General features: G+C 43.2%; 1 protein-coding gene across 4 annotated transcripts in view; it reads right to left on the reverse strand.

The window, feature by feature from the left end:
- Positions 1-6165: 6165 nt before the first annotated feature.
- Positions 6166-21169, reverse strand: part of AAMDC (adipogenesis associated, Mth938 domain containing) — a 59821-nt gene continuing 44817 nt past the window's right edge. For all 4 annotated transcript variants that reach the window (XM_011938929.1, XM_011938928.1, XM_011938930.1 and 1 more), the window contains exons 3-4: positions 8698-8793; positions 6166-6352 (exon numbers count right to left, since the gene is read on the reverse strand). In XM_011938929.1, the coding sequence (XP_011794319.1) occupies positions 6212-6352; positions 8698-8793 (237 nt within the window). In that variant the 3' untranslated portion in view covers positions 6166-6211. The remainder of the gene's footprint in view (positions 6353-8697; positions 8794-21169) is intronic.

Raw genomic sequence — 21169 nt, forward strand, 5'->3', positions numbered from 1 at the left:
GGCTAATTTTTTGTATTTTTAGTAGAGACGGGGTTTCACCGTGTTAGCCAGGATGGTCTTGATCTCCTGACCTAGTGATCTGCCCACCTTGGTCTCCCAAAGTGCTGGGATTACAGGCGTGAGCCACTGTGCCTGGCTTTGAGGGAAATTCTTGATCTTGCCTGCCATTATTCTTAGGACCTCTATGGCTTTAAATAAATAATATAGAAGAGCTATATTTTAGAAAAGAAATCAGGATTATGGGAAATAGGGAACCAGTGCAAGAAATAAAGTCATTTACTGCAGCATCTCTCACGAGTTGATGCTGCATGTGAGTTAAAGTTTTAGGTGTGAGGCTGGGGGCTGTGGCTCATGCCTATAATCCCAGCACTTTGGGATTATGGGAGGCAGGAGGATTACTTGAGCCCAGGAGTTCAAGGCCAGCCTGGGCAACATAGCAAGACCCCATCTGTTTTTTTTTAAAAAAAAACATTGCAGGTGTGATACAATAACAGTCAGTGCTCCAGAGAGGTTACTCTTTGTTACCGCCTGTGCTATGTACTTCACCTGTCATTTAATCTTAACAATAGCCAAATGAGGCTCAGAGACTTAAGTCACTGGTGGGACAACTATACAGTAAGTAATAAAGCCTGTATTCATTCAAATCCGAGAAGATCCCAAAGGCCTACGCTATATCACCTCAGGGGAAGTATATGGGAAAAAGCTCTTTCTGCCTCTGTTTCCTCATCTGTGAAACAGAGATAATTGGACCTCAATGGTGGTTGAATAGGACGGATTAAATAACGATTGGTAGAATCTGAACCTGCAGCCAGTCTTGATTGTATTTGCCACTTGGCAAGCTTATAAAAATAATAGCAAGATAATACAATTACTCAGAGGTGGAGCTGGAATTTAAATTCAAGCATGTTTTAACTTTTGGTTTAAGGTCCTTTGGTGTACCTGGCAGTTTTGTAAGCTCTTTAATTAATTAACTCTCTAGGTACTGTTGTCTTCATTTTATAAACAAGGCAGCTGAAGTCGACAGAAATAAGTAAACTGTCCTAGGTCATACAATTAATCAATGACAGATCCGGCAGTCTATTTCTAGGCCGTCTATTTCCACAAGGTCATGAGTGCTAAAGAGGGACTAGGGGAAGAATGACTAACTCCAGGGAGCTGACTTTTCTAGTGTGCTTACCTGTTTTGCATCTCTCAAGGATGTGCCATGAAGCTGTAGCCAGGTGGAATTCTACCACAGCCCCGACATGAACATCTGATGGCATTTGCTGGGTTGGAGCCTAGACAAAAACATGAAGAACCATGGCTGCTGCCTGAGCCCATCGTGCTATAATTATAGAAAGCCTTCTAAGGGAAGAATATGCTGGATATTTTTCAGATAAGTACCCCTTTTATAAAAAAATCCTCCAAGTTAGCCCTCATTTTCCATGTAAGGAAACAGAGGCTTTGAGATAGTGTCTAAGAGACAAAGCCAGGACTTGATCCTGTCTTAAAAATGTAAAATGTAGTACTTTTTCCATCAAAGGTAGACAAGCACTAAGGGATAGGTTTTGGCTTAGTATCAGAATACATTTTTAAAAGCTGTATAAGAATTGAACGGGCTGCACTAGGGGATATGGAATTCTCCAGGCTAGATGAGTTTGAGCAAAGGTTGAACAAGCTCCTGAAAAATTTGTTGCTAAGGAATTCAAGTATCATATCGGGGTTGGACTCAACTTTTTAAATTGCTTTTACCCTGAATTTTTACTTTCTGGGGAATATGAGAATTTTAGGTTTTCTCTGGTTCTGTACTTTTCCGCTGAAGTGAAAAAATAAAAAGACCTTTTTATAAAGGCTTGGAAGGGGGCATAAAGAGCATTTCAGTGTGGCACCTTCATTTGCAAATGAATACGCAGGCCCAGAGAGACTGAGTTAGTGGTGAAGCTAAGGCTAGAACCCAGGCCTCCTGTTTCTTCCCCAGGTGACTGGCATCACAGGGGTCTGTTCTTAGTGAGTGGTCTAGCATGAACCCAGCAGTCAGAGCCAGAAACCTGTTTGTCACATTGGATTCCTTCCTCATCCCTCATACAGAAGTAGCCATCAAGTCCTTTAGATTCCTCTTCCTTCGTGTTTCTTAGTCCTCTTCTTACACTGTTTCTATATTGATGGAGCCACCATCAGCCCTCCTAAAGTGATGAGCTCATCTGACCAGATCAGGCCCTTTCAGTGGATCACTACTCATCCCAGGAAAAAGTCAAAACTCCTATCTTGAAGGCTCTTCATGCCTCTGCTTCATCTCCAGCCTCATACTCCCTGTCCCAAACTGTCTCTGTACTACTCCAGCTGAACAGAATTACCTGTAGTGTCCTTCTCTCACCTCTAGGCCTTTGGACCTGCTGAGCCTGGGAATGTGCTCCTCAGACTGTCTCCTATAGCTCCTTTCCTTCCATTCTTCAGGACTGGGCCTCGTTCTAGGACATATCTGTGTCTCTTACGGGCTTGGAACATTTCCTCTATGTTCCCACAGCCTCCTATACGATATTCTTCACACATAGTATAGTATTTATTAATACTGCATTGCAGGTTCACAAATGCAAACCCCTTAAGAAAGGTAGGCAGGAAAAGTAAAGGAATAAAGTGGCCTAGAATATAACAGCAATTGAAGAATCAGAGAGCACATTCTCTGTTGGAGAAGGCAATCAGACAAGTACATTCTCTATTCCATTCCACTCAAGTTATTTTCATTTACAAATGTGGCCTAGTGGTGTCAGTTCTTCCCATTCTTCCAAAACAGCCAGAAATCTTCATTTTCATGAAAGTTAAAAAACCTTGGTAACTACAGTAAATGTTAAAATTACTGAGACAAACAAAACATGTCTCCAGGTAGATTTTTGCCAGTTTGCAACTTCTACATCCTCACTGTATGTTTACATGTTTTATTTCTTCCAACTGATCTGTACCTGGACCGTAAGAATGTCTGTGCTGTATCCCCAGCACAACTCCTGGCACATATCCGGCAAGGAAAGAATGATTCTGTGAATCCAGAGCAAAGGTAGCGGTACCATGGCATGCTGCAAAAAAAGATTCAAGTTTCTGAAAGGATTTTATATTTGCTTTGAGATGATTGAACTCAGCAAACACAATTATGGAGAAGAAAGGTACACACCTAGCCATGGCCAACTTCTTGTCTTTTTTTTTTTTGAGACGGAGTCTTGCTCTGTTGCCCAGGCTGGAGTGCAGTGGCGCGATCTCAGCTCACAGCAGGCTCTGCCTCCCTGGTTCCGACGATTCTCCTGCCTCAGCCTCCCGAGTAGACTAGCTGAGATTACAGGCACGTGCCATCGTGCCCAGCTAATTTTTGTATTTTTAGTAGAGATGGGATTTCACCATGTTGGCCAGGCTGGTCTCAAACTGCTGACCTCAGGTGATCCACCCACCTTGGCCTCCCAAAGTGCTGGGATTACAGGCGTGAGCCACTGCACCCGGCCAACTTCTTGTCTTAACCACTCAGGTTAGAAGAAATGACCTGTGGGCAGCTTGAGGGCTGTGCTAACTACAAACTAACTGAGATGCTTTAATGATTAAGACACAGTACTAAGTATAGTTATGTGAAGAAACAGCTTCCCTTCAAGCTCTACATATTTCCATCATTGACCATGTGCACCAGGTTCAAAGGTAGAGGCTATGTATTAGCAGGTTTTCTTAAAAGTTTAATAATGTCACTGACAGATACTTCTGTCTCTAAGAAGTTTACACTAAGTTCTCTTTAATTGGAGACAACTCACTTAGGAACAATGATTACACCCACACTGAATTCAACACCCATTGGAGCTGTCTCACTTTACATTTGACAAAAAAAAAAAAAAAAAAAAAGACTGCATCACTAGCGAAACAGTCTGAATTTTATCAAACATCCCTCTTAGCTATACAGAGGGCTGGCTTTATGAGCCGAGGAAACAGATCTAGAAGGATCTGCCACCTGACAAGTGAAAGGGCTGTGGAAAGGGTACCAAGCAGATCCTTCCAAGACTTCAACGCTGGGTGTCGGGTCTGTGAAGCACTCACTCCCGTCTGCCTCTAGGGAGCAAGGAGGTGTATGCCATAAAATGATCAAGACACAGTGCTGGGTTCTAATCCTATGTCTGCCACTTACTTGGTGAACTTGGAAAAAAATAAATCTCTTCACTTTCCATACTGTTTCAGCTTTTCTTGCCAAGCCACATCTTAAGTTGCTGTCCAGTCTATGGATTGGTCCCTGTAGGTAAGAAGCCTAACTATGTAGTCAGGTGGCAGGATCATGTGAAGCAAAAATCATCTTTCCACTGCTGCTGCTCCAGTGATGGCTGGGGTGAAGCGATTTTATTTAGTTATGGCTGTGATAAATACCATACCTAGTAAATGTCTAGTTAAAAGAGCTGCCAAGTAAATGTTTTTTCAGTGAATTAATGAACCTTCCATTTTTTAAGACTCAGCTTAAATGTCATCTCCTTAGTGATGTCTTCCCTAATTTTCCTTCCATCCTAGTAGGATAAATTAGTCTTTTCTTTGTGCTACTACTGGACGTAGTAACTATTATAATATTAGCATTGTATCATTATTGTTTACTTGTTTGTCTTTCTCTCATACAACATAATTCCTAAGGGCAGGAATTGTAACATTCATCCTTATTCCCCCAGGGCCCAACAACAACTGGTCATAAGAAAATTAGTAATAGGCTGTCCACAAATGGATATGAAAGAGGATTACTGAATAAATGAGTGAGATAGTTCCTTTGGGCTCCAACATTCTATGACTCTTTGAAATAATAAGCTGCTATATTAAGACATAAAATGAAACTAGTTGGCTTTACACAGTATCCCCATTAGTAGAAAGATAAGGACAACAGTGGTTTAATGTATTGAGTCCTTACTAAATGCCATGCAGTGAGTTAATACTTTCTATGAATTGCCTCATTTAATACCTACAGTGACTCCAGGTACTGATAATGTTATCCTGATCTTACATATGAGAACAGTGAAACTAAGCAATTAGGCAAATGCCCAATCAGTGAGTGGCAGTGAGTTGCAGTTCAAAGTCAAGGCTATTTGACACCAAAGCCCATAGTTCTTTAAAAAGAAAGAAAAATTAAAAATAAGGTGATGCTGATAACTTGTAATTCTCTCAGTCTATTCTAAGGCTTCACAAAGGCCATCTGGGTATTTAGTAGAACAAAGACTATCTGAGCCAGTAGGAACCTTTAAAGGGCATCTAGTCCAGCCCCAACATTTTATAGTTGAATTTTTTTTTTTAAACAGAGTCTCTCACTGTCACCCAGGCTGGAGTGCAGTGGTGCCATCTCGCCTCACCGCAACCTATTCCTCCCGGGTTCAAGTGATCCTCCTGCTGCCTTAGCCTCCCAGGTAGCTGGGACTACAGGCTCGTGACACCACGTCCAGCTAATTTTTGTAGTTCTTTTTTTTTGAGACGGAGTCTCGCTCTGTCGCCCAGGCTGGAGTAGCGGCAGGATCTCGGCTCACTGCAAGCTCCGCCCCCCGGGTTCACGCTGTTCTCCTGTCTCAGCCTCCCGTGTAGCTGGGACTACAGGCGCCCGCCACCATGCCTGGCTAATTTTTTTTTTTTTTTGTATTTTTAGTAGAGACGGGGTTTCACCATGTTAGCCAGGATGGTCTCAATCTCCTGACCTCGTGATCCTCCTGTCTCAGCCTCCCAAAGTGCTGGGGTTACAGGCCTGAGCCACTGTGCCTGGCCAATTTTTGTAGTTTTAACAGAGATGGGTTTCACCACGTTGGCTAGGCTGGGGTTGAACTCCTGACCTCAAGTGATCCGCCCACCTCAGCCTCCCAAAGTGTTTGGATTACAGGTGTGAGCCATGGCACCTGGCCTATAGTTGAAATTCGAAGTGCAGAGAGAACGATCTGGCTCCAGTCTCAGGGTTGGTTAGTAGAACAGCCTGTCTAGAACCCAACTCCCAGGGCATACTCCTACTGTTCCTGTTACTCAAATGTTCCCTCAGTTCATTCACTACATTATTAAACTTCTGTCTCCTTTTTTTTTTTCTTTTAACACCCTCAAGGACAGGGACCTTGTCTTGGTCATCCCTTGCATCCCAAGAGCCTAGCACAGGACCTGGCATGAGCAGGTGTCCAAAAATGCTTAGGGGAGGCTGGTTTGGAGAATGGTGAGTGACAGTCACAGGCATAGGTACTTAGTGATTTATTCTCCTCTCAAGGCTCCATCAGCAGGTGGAATGGAAGACACCTCCCACCCTGACCCCTTGGGCAACCAAGGCATTATACTCCTTCACTGCCTGCTCTGTCTGGAGGACCCGCACATCAATGCCATGTTTCTTGAGGTACTCCACAGTTGATGAAGGCACCTGGGAAGGTGGAAAAGAGATGAGTTAAGTAGGGGAAAGGCCCCCCAGGGTTTCCTTTACTGCCATGAGGCAGGTGTACTCTACAGAATTAGATGTTGACAATCACCACTTCACAATCACTCAGTGTATCACCAGTTCAAAATTGGGCAGGGAGCCCCAATGAGTCAAAAAGCCCTCTTTGACAGAGGTATCATAATACCCAAGCATAAAGCTCAAGTGAATGGAAATGAAAGAACATGGAATTTGCAGTTAGCCTTGGATTTACATCCTTACTAGCACTGTAACCTTGGGTAAGTAAATTAAATTCTCTGAGTCTTTGTTTTCATGTCTGTAAATTATGGATATTAACACCTAGCTCCCAGGGTTGGTATGACAACTAGCTGAGCTAAGGGTATGTGAAACATCTACCTTGGTGTGCAAGCTCCATAAATGTTAAATGTTTGAGTTAGTCTAAACTGAGTCTAAATGTCTTCTTTGCTGCATACTAAGAAATGTTAGGCTAGCTCTTTAAAGTCTCCCAGCCCCAATTTCTTCACTTGTAAAATAGGTATAATAGTGCTTACATCACCGGGTTGGTGTGAGGATGAAATTGACTCATGTATGTACACTGCAGCTCAAAAGTTTTCTCAGAAAGGCCTTTCTTGTTCACCCCATAGTAGCCCCGCATAAGTCACCATTTTCTTCACTGTTTATTATTATCTGAAGTTGTCTAGTTTTTTATTATCCACGAGGGGCATGAACCTTGTTTGTCTTGTTTATTGCACCATCCCCAGTGCCTAGAATAGTGCTTTACCCATAGAAAATGCTTAATAAATATTTGTAAATGAATTTCTATAAAAGATGTTCTTAATAGTGACACCTATTATTAGATGATATTTTCTCAACTCTGGCTTGTCCTGAATATTTTTTAAAAATAGATTTTAATTAGACTCTGCCTCAGAAAGAACTCGTGAAATATTTTTTAATATGCCCTATATTTTCTATATATTTGAGATTTATAAAAGTAACCTATCAGATAGGAATTATTGTATTGGTGAAAAAAAAACGTTTAAATTTTTAAAATATAAACAGGCCGGGCATGGTGGCTCAAGCCTTTAATTCCAGCACTTCAGGAGGCTGAGGTAGGAGGATTGCTTGAACTCTACTGATGAAAGTGCCTTATATACATAAAGCCATAGATATAAGGGGCACCTTCATCAGTAGGGAACAGGACTGTAGGACATCTATAAAGGAAAGAATAAGGTAGGCCTCTATGTGGAAGACTATACAAAATATAGTAATATAAGTGGGGGAAAAAGTTACAGAATACATATTTATGTAAAATGGTTATAAGTATATAAACGTATATCTATATGTGTAAGTGTGTATATATTTGCAGATGCATTCAGAGAAGACTGGAGAAATATACACCAAATGTGAAGACGGGGAAGGGAATATCTCACCTTTTTACTTCTACATTTCTGCATTGAATTTTTAAATATTTTGCAATGAGCATGTATTATTTCTATAAGAAAATTAAAAAATAAGCCAGGTGTGGTGGCTCACACCTGTAATCCCAGCACTTTGGGAGGCTGAGATGGGTGGATCACAAGGTCAGGAGATCAAGACCATCCTGGCTAACACAGTGAAACCCCGTCTCTACTAAAACTAAAAAAAGTTAACCGGCCGCAGTGGCAGGTGCCTGTAGTCCCAGCTACTCGGGAGGCTGAGGCAGGAGAATGGGGTGAACCTGGGAGGCAGAGCTTACAGTGAGCCAAGATGGCACCACTGCACTCAGCCTGGGTGACAGAGCAAGACTCCATCTCAAAAAAAAAAAAGAAAAAAAAAAGAAAATTAAAAAATAGGCCAGGCATGGTAGCTCACATTTGTAATCCTAGCACTTTGGGAGGCCAAGGCAGGAGATCATTTGAGTTCAGGAGCTCAAGACCAGCCTGGGCAACAATAGTGAGACCCCATCTATATTTTTTAAAAAAGAAAAATAAAATTACATTTTTTTCTGAAGAGGGGAAAAACATAAATGTGTCCAAGAAAAGAAAATTAGAAGTACTATAAAATATACTATGAGGATAGAAAGTATTATTAAAATGTAAAGAACCAAATAGTGATCCTTGTAGAACTTGAGAGATTCTGAGAAATAGTTGAAATGACACTGTCTCAGGGTTAGGTAGACCGGAGAGCCCAACGCTGATGAGGCAGAGGAATGTATGCAGCCATTGCTATCCTGGGTCAGCAAAACGAGGGTACATGATATATAAAGATGACCTCCCAAGAAGGACAAATCTGTAAGACAAAGGTCCAAGAGATCCCCACCTGTCCTCAGGAATGCTGTGCATACCAACACCTACCTTCAAGGCCTCACTCATCCCTCGGCCAATCACAAGAGTCTGTACACCCTTCTCAACAACTTCCTTCACATCTGCAGGCTGCACACCAGGAGAATGCTGGATGTGGAAAGAGAAAGTAGACAGTTACCTGCTGTCAATCTTTCATTGCAATAGGCATTCTTGTGGGATTCATTCATTCAAGAAATGTCTACTGAGGTTCACTTTGTGCCAAGCATCACTCATAGGCTCTTTAAGGCACTTAGGGAGGCTGACGAGGTAGGATCCCTTGAATCTAGGAGTTCAAGACCAGCCTGGGCAACATAGGGAGACCCTGTCTCTACAAAAAATAAAAAATTAGCTGGGTATGGTGACTTAGGCCTGTAGTCCCAGCTACTCAGGAGAGCTGAGCTGGGAGGATTGCTTGAACCTGGGAGGTCAAGGCTGCAGTGAGCCATGACTGCACCACTGCACTCCATCCTGGGCAACAGAGTGAGACCCTGTCTCAAAAAAAAACAAGAAAAAAGAGATAAATCAAGGAAATCAGGGAAACAAGGCATTCCAAGTATAGGAAAAAGCATTTAAAAAGGCTCAGGACCTTTTGGCTGGAACAACCATCTTCCAGTAATTTGCCAAAATGACAAATACAAAGGGAAAGAGGAGATGCCCCCAATATATGTCCTCTAGGCCTTTTAGAAAATATGGAGTTTTTCCTTTGGCCACATGGTACGTGTGAATCTATAAGACAGGTGATATTGTAGACATCAAGGGAATGGGTATACTGTTCAAAAAGGAATGTCCCACAAATGTTACCATGGCAAAACTGGAAGAATCTACACTATTACCCAACATGCTGTTGGCATTGCTGTAAACTAGTAAGTTACGGGCCATTTTCTTGCCAAGAGAACTAATGTGCCTATTGAGCACATTAAGCACTCTAAGAGCCAATATAGCTTCCTGAAATGCATGAAGGAAAATGTTCAGTAAAAGAAGGAAGCCAGAGAGAAAGGTACCTGGGTTCAAATGAAACACCAGCCTGCCCCGCCCAGAGAAGCACACTGTGTAAGAACCAATGGGAAGAAGCCTGAGTTGCTGGAGCCTATTCCCTGTGAATTCATGCCATAATTTGTGTAAAAAAAAAAAAACCTCTGGACTGTACATTAAAAAAAAAAAAAAGGTGGCTAGGTATGGTGGCTCATGCCTGTAATCCTAACACTTTGGGAGGCTGAGGTGGGCAGACCACCTGAGGTCTGTAGTTTGAGACCAGCCTGGTCAATATGGTGAAACCCCGTCTCAACTAAAAATACAAAAATTAGCTGGGCGTGGTGGCACGTGCCTGCAGTCCCAGCTATTCGGGAGGCTGAGGCAGGAGAATCACTTGAACCTGGGAGGCAGAGGTTGCAGTGAGCTGAGATCTTGCCACTGCACTCCAGCCTGGGCAACAGAGTGAGACTCTGTCTCCAAAAAAAAAAAAAAAAGACTCAGAGGAAAGAAAAAGACTAGAAGAACAGTTAATTCAGTACAACTTGTATGTAGAGTGACAGTTGAGGTGGGAAAAGAAAGCACTTGCATAGCATGCTAAAATTTTGACTTTAGAAAAATTTCCTAAGAATCTCTATATTGTTACTTTTTTCTGAACTTCCTAACCTTCCCAGCTAACTCCAGGAAACTTCTTTTTACGCTTTAAAATCTACCTATCACTCTGAAAAGTCTTCCCAGTCTTCCAGGCATATTTAAAGTGAAGTGTTTAACAAAGATGAATTGAGCATTAAAGGATGGTGACTTCTTGAACTACCTCTACGTCAGCAGAGGGGATATGGGAGTTAGAGTTTGGGAACTACCAGCCCAACCTACCGGTCTCCGCCTGTTAGGTATCTGCACAAGGACAATGCTTTTAGCACTGAAGCTCTCAGAGACAAAGCATTCCTTTCCTGACCCATATACCTCTGTCCTTTCATTCATTCATCCAGCATTTACTGAGAACTTAACTCTGTACCGTGTCTCAGTATTTCTAAGCAGTAGAAATACTGAGATGAACCAAACGTTTCATGGAGTTTCATTCAGGTAAGGTTAGTGAAAATGTGCAAATATTTATAGTAGGATGAGAAGAAATGGAGTTGAGGATCTCAGAAGACAGAGTGAATAAACCCAAATGGGAAACTGTCATCGAAGACATGCTGTTTTGACTGGGTCTCGAAGTATGAACATGAATAGGCCTTGAAGCAGTGGTTGTAGAAGGGGTACATTCTAATGGTAGTGATGGTATAGGAAAAGAGCTGTTGAAATTCTCAGAGATAACAAATGGGCCAAAGAAGGGTTTTCCAGTTCAGGAAGACGATGCATCATGGAGATAGGACTAAAATTGATATATTTATGAAAGGTATGGGGACCAGGCACAGTGGCTTTTACGCCTCTAATCCCAGCACTTTGGGAGGCCAAGGAGGGCGGATTACCTGAGGTCAGTTCAAGACCAGCCTGGCTAACATGGTGAAACCCTGTCTCTACTAAAAATACAAAAATTAGCCAGATGTGGTGGTGTGTGCCTGTAATTCCAGCTACTCAGGAGGCTGAGGCAGGAGAATTGCTTGAACCCAGAAGGTGGAGGTTGCAGTGAGCTGAGATTGTGTCACTACATTCCAGCTGGGCGACAAGAGCGAAACTCTGTCTCAAAAAAAAAAAAAAAAAAAAAGAAACGTATGGGGAGGATGAATATGAGTTTTCATTAAATCCTGTAATAATAATGTCTTACATATTTACATGTGCAGTTTTATTTATTTAATTTTTTTTTTAGATGGAGTCTCGCTCTCTCACCCAGAGCTCACATTCTAGTAAAATGAAACAAGGCCACTGACTGCTGGAAATCCAAGTGTAAGGTCATAGGAGACTGCAAACCCATAATCCTCTGGAGATTAGATTAGAGACAGCCATAGCCCATTGGAGTGGCTGGATCAATGGAACTCAAGTGATGAATTGGGCTGCTGCTGCTTTACTGAAGGCTCACAGTGTCATGTACAAAGCAATGAAAGATAACTCTGCAAAGGCCTGTGGATCCACGCATTGGCAGTGATTACTCACAATTTTGTGCAGAGGCCTGGGATTGGAGCATGAGACTGTTATTGAGGCATCCTCAACCTGCCACTAGCAATTCCTGTGCCGCTTCCAATCCCTCAGGGCAAATGACTAAGGCTCTTGTTCCTATTGAGTGTCTGATTCTGTTCCTCTACTTTAAGAGGCTTTCTGTCACACGACCTAAGGTGGTGAAAGCTTACTGTTTTTTCTGTGGGGGAAGCTATTAATTGTGGGAAAATGTCCAGCTAATATCCATTATGCCAGCTAAGCAACAAGATGGCATCCTATCTGTCTTGAACGTTTCTCCCTATTTCATGTTAACTTTAAAAAGAAAACATTCCTAAACTACACTTCCAAAGAAGTATTTCCTTCTGCCAAAATTAAGTGAGCACAAATGGGTAGTAGCAATGCTATCATCTTGCTGTATTGCTGATAAAAGCAGATTCTGTGAGTGAAGGTTAAAGAATCTCTGGAATCTATCCCCTGTGGACGCTGCCTGAGTCACATTCTCATTATTGCTTGTCTGAATTAACAGGCTCTTAAATAATCTTGCTGCCTCTGCCAGGGCAGAGGCCTGTTTTTGTGCTACAGGCCCCTCTGGCAGTCTATTGAGGCCGATGGTCCCCTTCTCAGAATAATGTTTTAGAATACACAAAAGAAGATATGTAAGATTATAGAGGAAACGTTTCTTACAAGTGGAATTATCAAAATATTAACAACAAACTTTTGGTCTAGTATTATATGTGTTTCTTTATTAGTTTAGGACAATGGAAATCTTTTCCAAAAGTCTGCTAGCTAACTTACCCTCCCATCTCATAATGGCAGATGACTAGTTTTTCTTTCAAAATCTGTTCTGCCTATTTTCTGGGGCACATAGCTGATAAGCTACACACTCCGTTTTCTGTCCTTCTTGCAGTTAAGTGTGGTCATGTGACTGTGCTGTCACTAATATAAAATTCAATGGAATGTGAGCAGAAGAAACGATTTCATATCTAGGTTTGGCATGAGCTTTTCTTCTCTTTCCTCTTCCTTGCAAGTTAGAGCCCTGCCATGCCTACAACTGGTTCCTACAATTCAAATGTTCTAGGAGATGGTAGAGCAATAAAAAGGAAAAAACCTAGGTCCCTAAATGAGCCTGTGCTATTCACATCTCTCCCACCCCCCACAAGTTTGGACTGGCCACAATAATTTATCAGAGAAAGACACTTCTATCTTCTTTATGCTATTGAATTTTGAGACTTCTATTACAACAACTTGGCCTTCACACTAAGTAATCACGCTGAGTAATCCATTACTAAACTAAACCATGACTACTTAGGCAAATCATGAGCTGTAGAATAAATATTGGGGACTCAACCACACTAGACACTATGTCTAATTTGCAAAATATATATAAGGGAGCCATATTATAGGGGCCTTTACCTTTTGGGGATTCAGCTATATGGTCCAGAGAAGGAGAGAGTAAGAACTATGGAAATAGAGTAATTCAGTCATTCTTTTTTTGTTTTTGAGACAGGGTCTTGCTCTCTGTCACTGAGGCTGGAGGGCAGTGGTGCCATCAGGGCTCACTGCAGCCTCAACCTCCCAGGCTCAAGTGATCCTCCCACCTCAGCCTCCCAAGTAGCTGGGAATACAGATGCATGCCCCTGTGCCTGGCTAATTGTTTAACTTTCTGTAGCAACGCAGTCTTTCTCTATTGCCCAGGCTTGTCTTGAACTCCTAGGCTCAAGCAATCCTCCTATCTTGGCCTCCCAACATGTTGAGATTACAGGTGTGAGCCACTGTGCCTGGCAATTCAGTCATTCTATTCAAGGAACATATGCCCTGGATTGTACATGAGATAGTAGACAAGTATCTACTATTCCTTCTATGTCAGTTTCATAGTTGCTGCTTCCAATATGAACCTTTGACTCACTGAGTGTATTTCTAGTGTTTAGAACTACAGTATGCATTTTTTCATATAATATACACCCTAAATGCAAGGCAACTAATTAATCTGGTTCTCAATCAAGAATAACCACTATGGTTTTTTTTTATTTTTTATTTGTTTAGATGGAGTCTTGCTCTGTTGCCCAGGCTGGAGTGCAGTGGCTTGATCTCAACTCACTGCAACCTTCGCCTCCCGGGTTCAAGTGATTCTCCCTGCCTCAGCCTCCTGAGTAGCTGGGATTACAGGTGTGTGCCACCACGCCTGACTAATTTTTATATTTTCAATAGAGACGGGCCCAAGAATAATCATTATGTTCTAACATTAAAGGGATCATCTTGGCCAGGAGCGGTGGCTCACGCCTGTAATCCCAACACTTTGGGAGGTCAAGGCGGGCATATCACCTGAAGTCAGGAGTTCGAGACCAGCCTGGCAAACATGGTGAAACTCCACATCTACTAAAAATACCAAAATTAGCTGGGTGTGGTAGCAGGCACCTGTAATCCCAGTTACTCGGGAGGCTGAGGCAGGAGAATCGCTTGAACATGGGAGGCAGAGGTTGCAGTGAGCCAAGATTACACCACTGACCTGGTCCAGCCTAGGCGACAAGAGTGAAACTGTTGCAAAAAAAAAAAAAAAAAAAAGGGATCATCTTAAAGGATTTGAACTATTTGCAAATTTTACCATAATTGCCGACTTTAAAATATAATCCCTTAGTAAGATTCAAGTCCACCATATTAGCTGCAATAAAAAGAGTTATAGGGGTAGGCAGAGGGGCTCACACCTGTAATCTCAGTGCTTTGAAGGGCTGAGGCAGGAGGGTCACTTGAGGCCAGGAGTTTGAGACCAGCCTGAGCAACATAGTGAGACTTTGTCTCTATAAAAAAATCAGCCAGGTGTGGTGGCTCATGCCTACAATCCCAGCACTTTGGGAGGCCAAAAGTGGGTGGATCTCTTGAGGCCAGGAGTTCAAGACCATCCTGGCCAACATAGCGAAACCCTGTCTCTACTAAAATTACAAAAATTAGCCAGGCGTAGTGGCACATGCCTGTAATCCCAGCTACTCAGGAGGCTGAGGCACAAGAATTGGTTAAACACAGACTACCCTCTTTGGGTCCCCTCCCTTTGTATGGGAGCTCTGTTTTCACTCTATTAAATCTTGCAGCTGCACTCTTCCATGTCCACCACTGCTGTTTGCCGCCGTCACAGACCTGCCGCTGACTTCCATCCCTCTGGATCCAGCAGGGTGTCCGCTGTGCTCCTGATCCAGCAAGGTGCCCATTGCTGCTCCCAATTGGGCTAAAGGCTTGCCATTGTTCCTGCACGACTAAGTGCCTAGATTCGTCCTAACTGAGCTGAACACTAGTCACTGGGTTCCACGGTTCTCTTCCGTGACCCATGGCTTCTAATAGAGCTATAACACTCACAGCATGGCCCAAGATTCCATTCCTTGGAATCTGTGAGGCCAAGAACCCCAGGTCAGAGAACATAAGGCTTGCCACCATCTTGGAAGCAGCCCACCGCCATCTTGGGAGCTCTGGGAGCAAGGACCCCCCCGGTAACATTTGGCGACCATGAAGGGACCTCCAAAGTGATGGGAAATGTTCCCCGTAAGGCAAAAACAACCCTAAGATATATTCTGGAGAATTGGGACCAATTTGACTCTCAGACACTAAGAAGGAAATGACTTATATTTTTCTGCAGTACCACCTGGCCACGATATCCTCTTCAAGGGGGAGAAACCTGGCTTCCTGAAGGAAGTATAAATTATAACACCATCTTACACCTAGACCTCTTTTGTAGAAAAGAAGGCAAATGGAGTGAAGTGCCATATGTACAAACTTTCTTTTCATTAAGAGACAACTCACAATTATGTAAAAAGTGTGATTTATACCCTATAGGAAGCCCTTAGAGTCTACCTCCCTACCCGGCGTCCCCCCAACTCCTTCCCCAACTAATAAGGAATCCCCTTCAACCCAAACAGTCCAAAAGGAGATAGACAAAGGGATAAACAATGAACCAAAGAGTGCCAATATTCTCCAATTATGCCCCCTCCAAGCGGTGGGAGGAGAAGAATTCGGCCCAGCCAGAGTGCACGTACCTTTTTCTCTCTCAGATTTGAAGCAAATTAAAATAGACCTAGGTAAATTCTCAGATAACCGTGATGGCCATATTGATGTTTTACAAGGGTTAGGACAATCCTTTGATCTGACATGGAGAGATATAATGTTACTGCTAAATCAGACACTAACCTCAAATGAGAGAAGTGCCGCCATAACTGTAGCCTGAGAGTTTGGTGATCTCTGGTATCTCAGTCAGGTCAATGAGAGGATGATAACAGAGGAAAGAGAACGATTCCCCACAGGCCAGCAGGCAGTTCCCAGTGTAGACCCACACTGGGACACAGAATCAGAACATGGAGATTGGTGCCGTAGACATTTGCTAACTTTCATGCTAGAAGGACTAAGGAAAACTAGGAAGAAGCCTGTGAATTATTCAATGATGTCCACTATAACACAGGGAAGGGAAGAAAATCCCACTGCCTTTCTGGAGAGACTAAGGGAGGCATTGAGAAAGCATACCTCTCTGTCACCTGACTATTGAAGGCCAACTAATCTTAAAGGATAGGTTTATCACTCAGTCAGCTGCAGACATTAGAAAAAACTTCAAAAAACTTAGAAACCCTATTGAACTTGGCAACCTTGGTTTCTTATAATAGAGATCAGGAGGAGCAGGCAGAACTGGATAAACAGGATGAAAAAAAAGGCCACCGCTTTAGTCATGGCCCTCAGGCAAGCGGACTTCGGAGGCTCTGGAACACAGAAAGCCTAGGGAAATTGAATGCCTAATAGGGCTTGCTTCCAGTGCAGTCTACAAGGACACTTTATAAAAGATTGCCCACATTGAAATAAGCCGCCCCCTCATCCATGCCCCTTATGTCAAGGGAATCACTGGAAGGCCCACTGCCCCAGGGGACAAAGGTCCTCTGAGTCAGAAGCCACTAACCAGATGATCCAGCAGGACTGAGGGTGCCCAGGGCAAGTGCCAGCCCATGCCATCACCCTCACAGAGCCCCAGGTATGCTTAACCATTGAGGGCCAGGAGGTTAACTATCTCCTGGACACTGGTGCGGACTTCTCAGTCTTACTCTCCTGTCCCGGACAACTGTCCTCCAGATCTGTCGCTATCCGAGGGGTCCTAGGACAGCCAGTCACTAGATACTTCTCCCAGCCACTAAGTTGTGACTGGGGAACTTTACTCTTTTCACATGCTTTTCTAATTATGCCTGAAAGCCCCGCTCCCTTGTTAGGGAGAGACATTCTAGTAAAAGCAGGGGCCATTATACACCTGAACAGAGGAGAAGGAACACCCATTTGTTGTCCCCTGCTTGAGGAAGGAATTAATCCTGAAGTCTGGGCAACAGAAGGACACTATGGACGAGCAAAAAATGCCCGTTGTGTTCACATTAAACTAAAGGATTCTGCCTCCTTTCCCTACCAAAGGCAGTACCCCCTTAGACCCGAGGCCCAACAAGGACTCAAAAAATTGTTAAGGACTTAAAGCCCAAGTAAAACCATGCAATAGCCCGTGCAATATTCCAATTTTAGGAGTACAGAAACCTAACAGACAGTGGAGGTTAGTGCAAGATCTCAGGATTATCAGTGAGGTCATTGTCCCTCTATACCCAGCTGTACCTAACCCTTATACTCTGCTTTCCCAAATACCAGAGGAAGCAGAGTGGTTTACAGTCCTGGACCTTAAGGATGCCTTTTTCTGCATCCCTGTACATCCTGACTCTCAATTCTTGTTTGCCTTTGAAGATCCTTTGAACTCAATGTCTCAACTCACCTGGACTGTTTTACCCCAAGGGTTCAGTGATAGCACCCATCTATTTGTCCAGGCATTAGCCCAAGACTTGAGCCAGTTCTCACACCTGGACACTCTTATCCTTCAGTATGTGGATCCCGTTCAGAAACCTTGTGCCATCAAGCCACCCGAGCGCTCTTAAATTTCCTCGCTACCTGTGGCTACAAGGTTTCCAAACCAAAGGCTCAGCTCTGCTCACAGCAGCCTAAATACTTAGGGCTAAAATTATCCAAAGGCACCAGGGTCCTCAGTGAGGAACCTATCCAGCCCATACTGGCTTATCCTCATCCCAAAACCCTAAAGCAACTAAGAGGGTTCCTTGGATAATAGGCTTCTGCCAAATATGGATTCCCAGGTATGGCGAAATAGCCAGACCATTATATACACTAATTAAAGAAACTCAGAAAGCCAATACCCATTTAGTAAGAAGGACACCTGAAGCAGAAGCGGCTTTCCAGGCCCTGAAGAAGGCCCTAACCCAAGCCCCTGTGTTAAGCTTGCCAACAGGGCAAGACTTCGTATATGTCACGGAAAAAACAGGAATAGCTCTAGGAGTCCTTACACAGGTCCGAGGGATGAGCTTGCAACCCATGGCATACCTGAGTAGGAAAACTGATGTAGTGGTGCAGGGTTAGCCTCATTGTTTACGGGCAGTGGCAGCAGTAGCAGTCTTAGTATCTAAAGCAGTTAAAATAGTACAGGAAAGAGATCTTACTGTGTGGACAGCTCATGATGTGAATGGCTTACTCACTGCTAAAGGAGACTTGTGGCTGTCAGACAACCATTTACTTAAATATCAGGCTCTATTACTTGAAGGGCCAGTGCTGTGACTGCGCACTTGGTGCAACTCTTAACCCAGCCACATTTCTTCCAGACGAAGAAAAGATAGAACATAACTGTCATCAAGTAATTGCTCAAACCTATGCCACTCACGGGGACCTTTTAGAGGTTCCCTTGATTGATCCCGACATCAACTTGTATACTGATGGAAGTTCCTTTGTAGAAAAAGGACTTCGAAAAGTGGGTACGCAGTGGTCAGTGATAATGGAATACTTGAAAGTAATCCCTCACTCCAGGAACTAGTGCTCAGCTGGCAGAACTAATAGCCCTCATTTGGGCACTAGAATTAGGAGAAGGAAAAAGGGTAAATATATACACAGACTCTAAGTATGCTTATCTAGCCCTCCATGCCCATGCAGCAATATGGAGGGAAAGGGAATTCCTAACTTCCGAGGGAATACCAATCAAACATCAGGAAGCCATTAGGATATTATTATTGGCTGTACAGAAACCTAAAGAGGTGGCAGTCTTACACTGCCAGGGTCATCAGAAAGGAAAGGAAAGGGAAATAGAAGGGAATCAAGTGGATATTGAAGCAAAAAGAGCTGCAAGGCAGGACCCTCTATCAGAAATGCTTATAGAAAGACCCCTAGTATGGGGTAATCCCCTCTGGGAAACCAAGCCCCAGTACTCAAAAGAAGAAATAGAATGGGGAACCTCACGAGAACATAGTTTCCTCCCCTCAGGATGGCTAGCCAGCGAAGAAGGAAAAATACGTTTGCTTGCAGCTAACCAATGGAAATTACTTAAAACCCTTCACCAAACCTTTCATTTAGGCATTGATAACACCCATCAGATGGCCAAATCATTATTTACTGGACCAGGCCTTTTCAAAACTATCAAGCAGATAGTCAGGGCCTGTAAAGTGTGCCAAAGAAATAATCCCCTACACTACAGGCCATACATTTCAATCCCTGTATCTTTAACCTCCTTGTTAAGTTTGTCTTTTCCAGAATCAAAGCTGTACAATTACAATTGGTTCTTCAAATGGAGCCCCAGATGCAGTCTATGACTAAGACCTACCATGGACCCCTGGATTGGCCTGCTAGCCCATGCTCTGATGTTAATGACATTGAAGGCACCCCTCCCAAGGAAATCTCAACTGCACAACCCCTACTACACCCCAGTTCAGCAGGAAGCAGTTAGAGCGGTCGTTGGCCAACCTCCCCAACAGCACTTGGGTTTTCCTGTTGAGAGGGGGTACTGAGAGACAGGACTAGCTGGATTTCCTAGGCCGACTAAGAATCCCTAAGCCTAACTGGGAAGGTGACTGCATCCACCTTTAAACACAGGGCTTGCAATTTAGCTCACACCTAACCAATCAGGTAGTAAACAGAGCTCACTAAAATGCTAATTAGGCAAAAACAGGAGGTAAAGAAATAGCCAATCATCTATCGCCTAAGAGCACAGCGGCAGGGACAATGATCAGGATATAAACCCAGGCATTCGAGCCGGCAATGGCAACCCTCTTTGGGTCCCCTCCCTTTGTATGGGAGCTCTGTTTTCACTCTATTAAATCTTAAAACTGTAAAAAAAAAAAAAAAAAAAAGATTGCTTAAACACAGGAGGCTGAGGTTGCAGTGAGCCGAGGTTACACCACTGCAGCCTGGGTGACAGAGCAAGAGTCTGTCTCAAAAAAAACAAAAACAAAAACAAAAACCATATATATATACACACACATACATATATGTACACACACATATATATACATACATATATACACATATACGTATATGTGTATATATGTATGTATATGTGTGTGCATGTGTGTATATATGTACATACATATGTATATGTGTATATATGTATGTATATATGTGTGTGTGTACATATATGTATGTGTATATATGTGTGTGTATATATATACACACATGCCAGGCATGGTGGCACACAATTGTAGTCTCAGCTACTCAGGAGGCTGACATGACAGGATTGCTTGAGTCTAAGAGTTTGAGGTTATAGTGAAATATGATCATACCACTGTACGCCAGCCTGGGTCACCCTGTGAGGGACAGTATTAGGACAAATACCTAATGCAAGTGGGGCTTAACACCTAGATGATGGCTGGGCACAGTGACTCACGCCTGTAATCCCAGCATTTTGGGGGGCCAAGGTGGGCAGATCACAAGGTTGGGAGTTCAAGACCAGCCTGGCCAATACTGTCCAGTGAAACCCTGTCTCTACTAAAAATACAAAAATTAGCTGGGCATGGTGGCGGGTGCTTGTAATCCCAGCTACTGGGGAGGCTGAGGCAGGAGAATCACTTGAACCTGGGAGGTGAAGGCTGCAGTGAGCCAAGATTGCGCCAGTGCCCTCCAGCCTGAGTGACAGAGCGAGACTCCGTCTCAGAGAAAACAAACAAACAACAACAACGATAACAACAAAACCTAGTTGATGGGTTGATAGGTGCAGCAAACCATCATGGCACATGTATACCTATGTAACAAACCTGCATGTTCAGCACATGCAAAACTTAAAGTAAAATAAAATAAATAAATAAACAAAACAAAATAATCAGAGTCATAGGATCCAAGGCTTGGATGGACCTTAAATATCAATCTAGCCTCAACCAATTATATGACTTTAGAGCTTTCTATAAAAATAAATATTTATAGATATTGGTGACCAATTGAAGCGCTCTTCCCATGATTCTACTCCTTTTTTTCCTACACTTCTACATTTAGACATATGTTTTTCCTGCCAGTAAGCTAGTTACCATTGTTTACCTGGGAAACTTCTCCTTCAAGAGTCAGGTCAGGCCGGGCACGGTGGCTCAAGCCTGTAATCCCAGCG

This window comes from Colobus angolensis, unplaced genomic scaffold (assembly GCF_000951035.1).
Source record: "Colobus angolensis palliatus isolate OR3802 unplaced genomic scaffold, Cang.pa_1.0 Scaffold179, whole genome shotgun sequence".
NCBI classification, from domain to species: Eukaryota; Metazoa; Chordata; class Mammalia; order Primates; family Cercopithecidae; genus Colobus; species Colobus angolensis.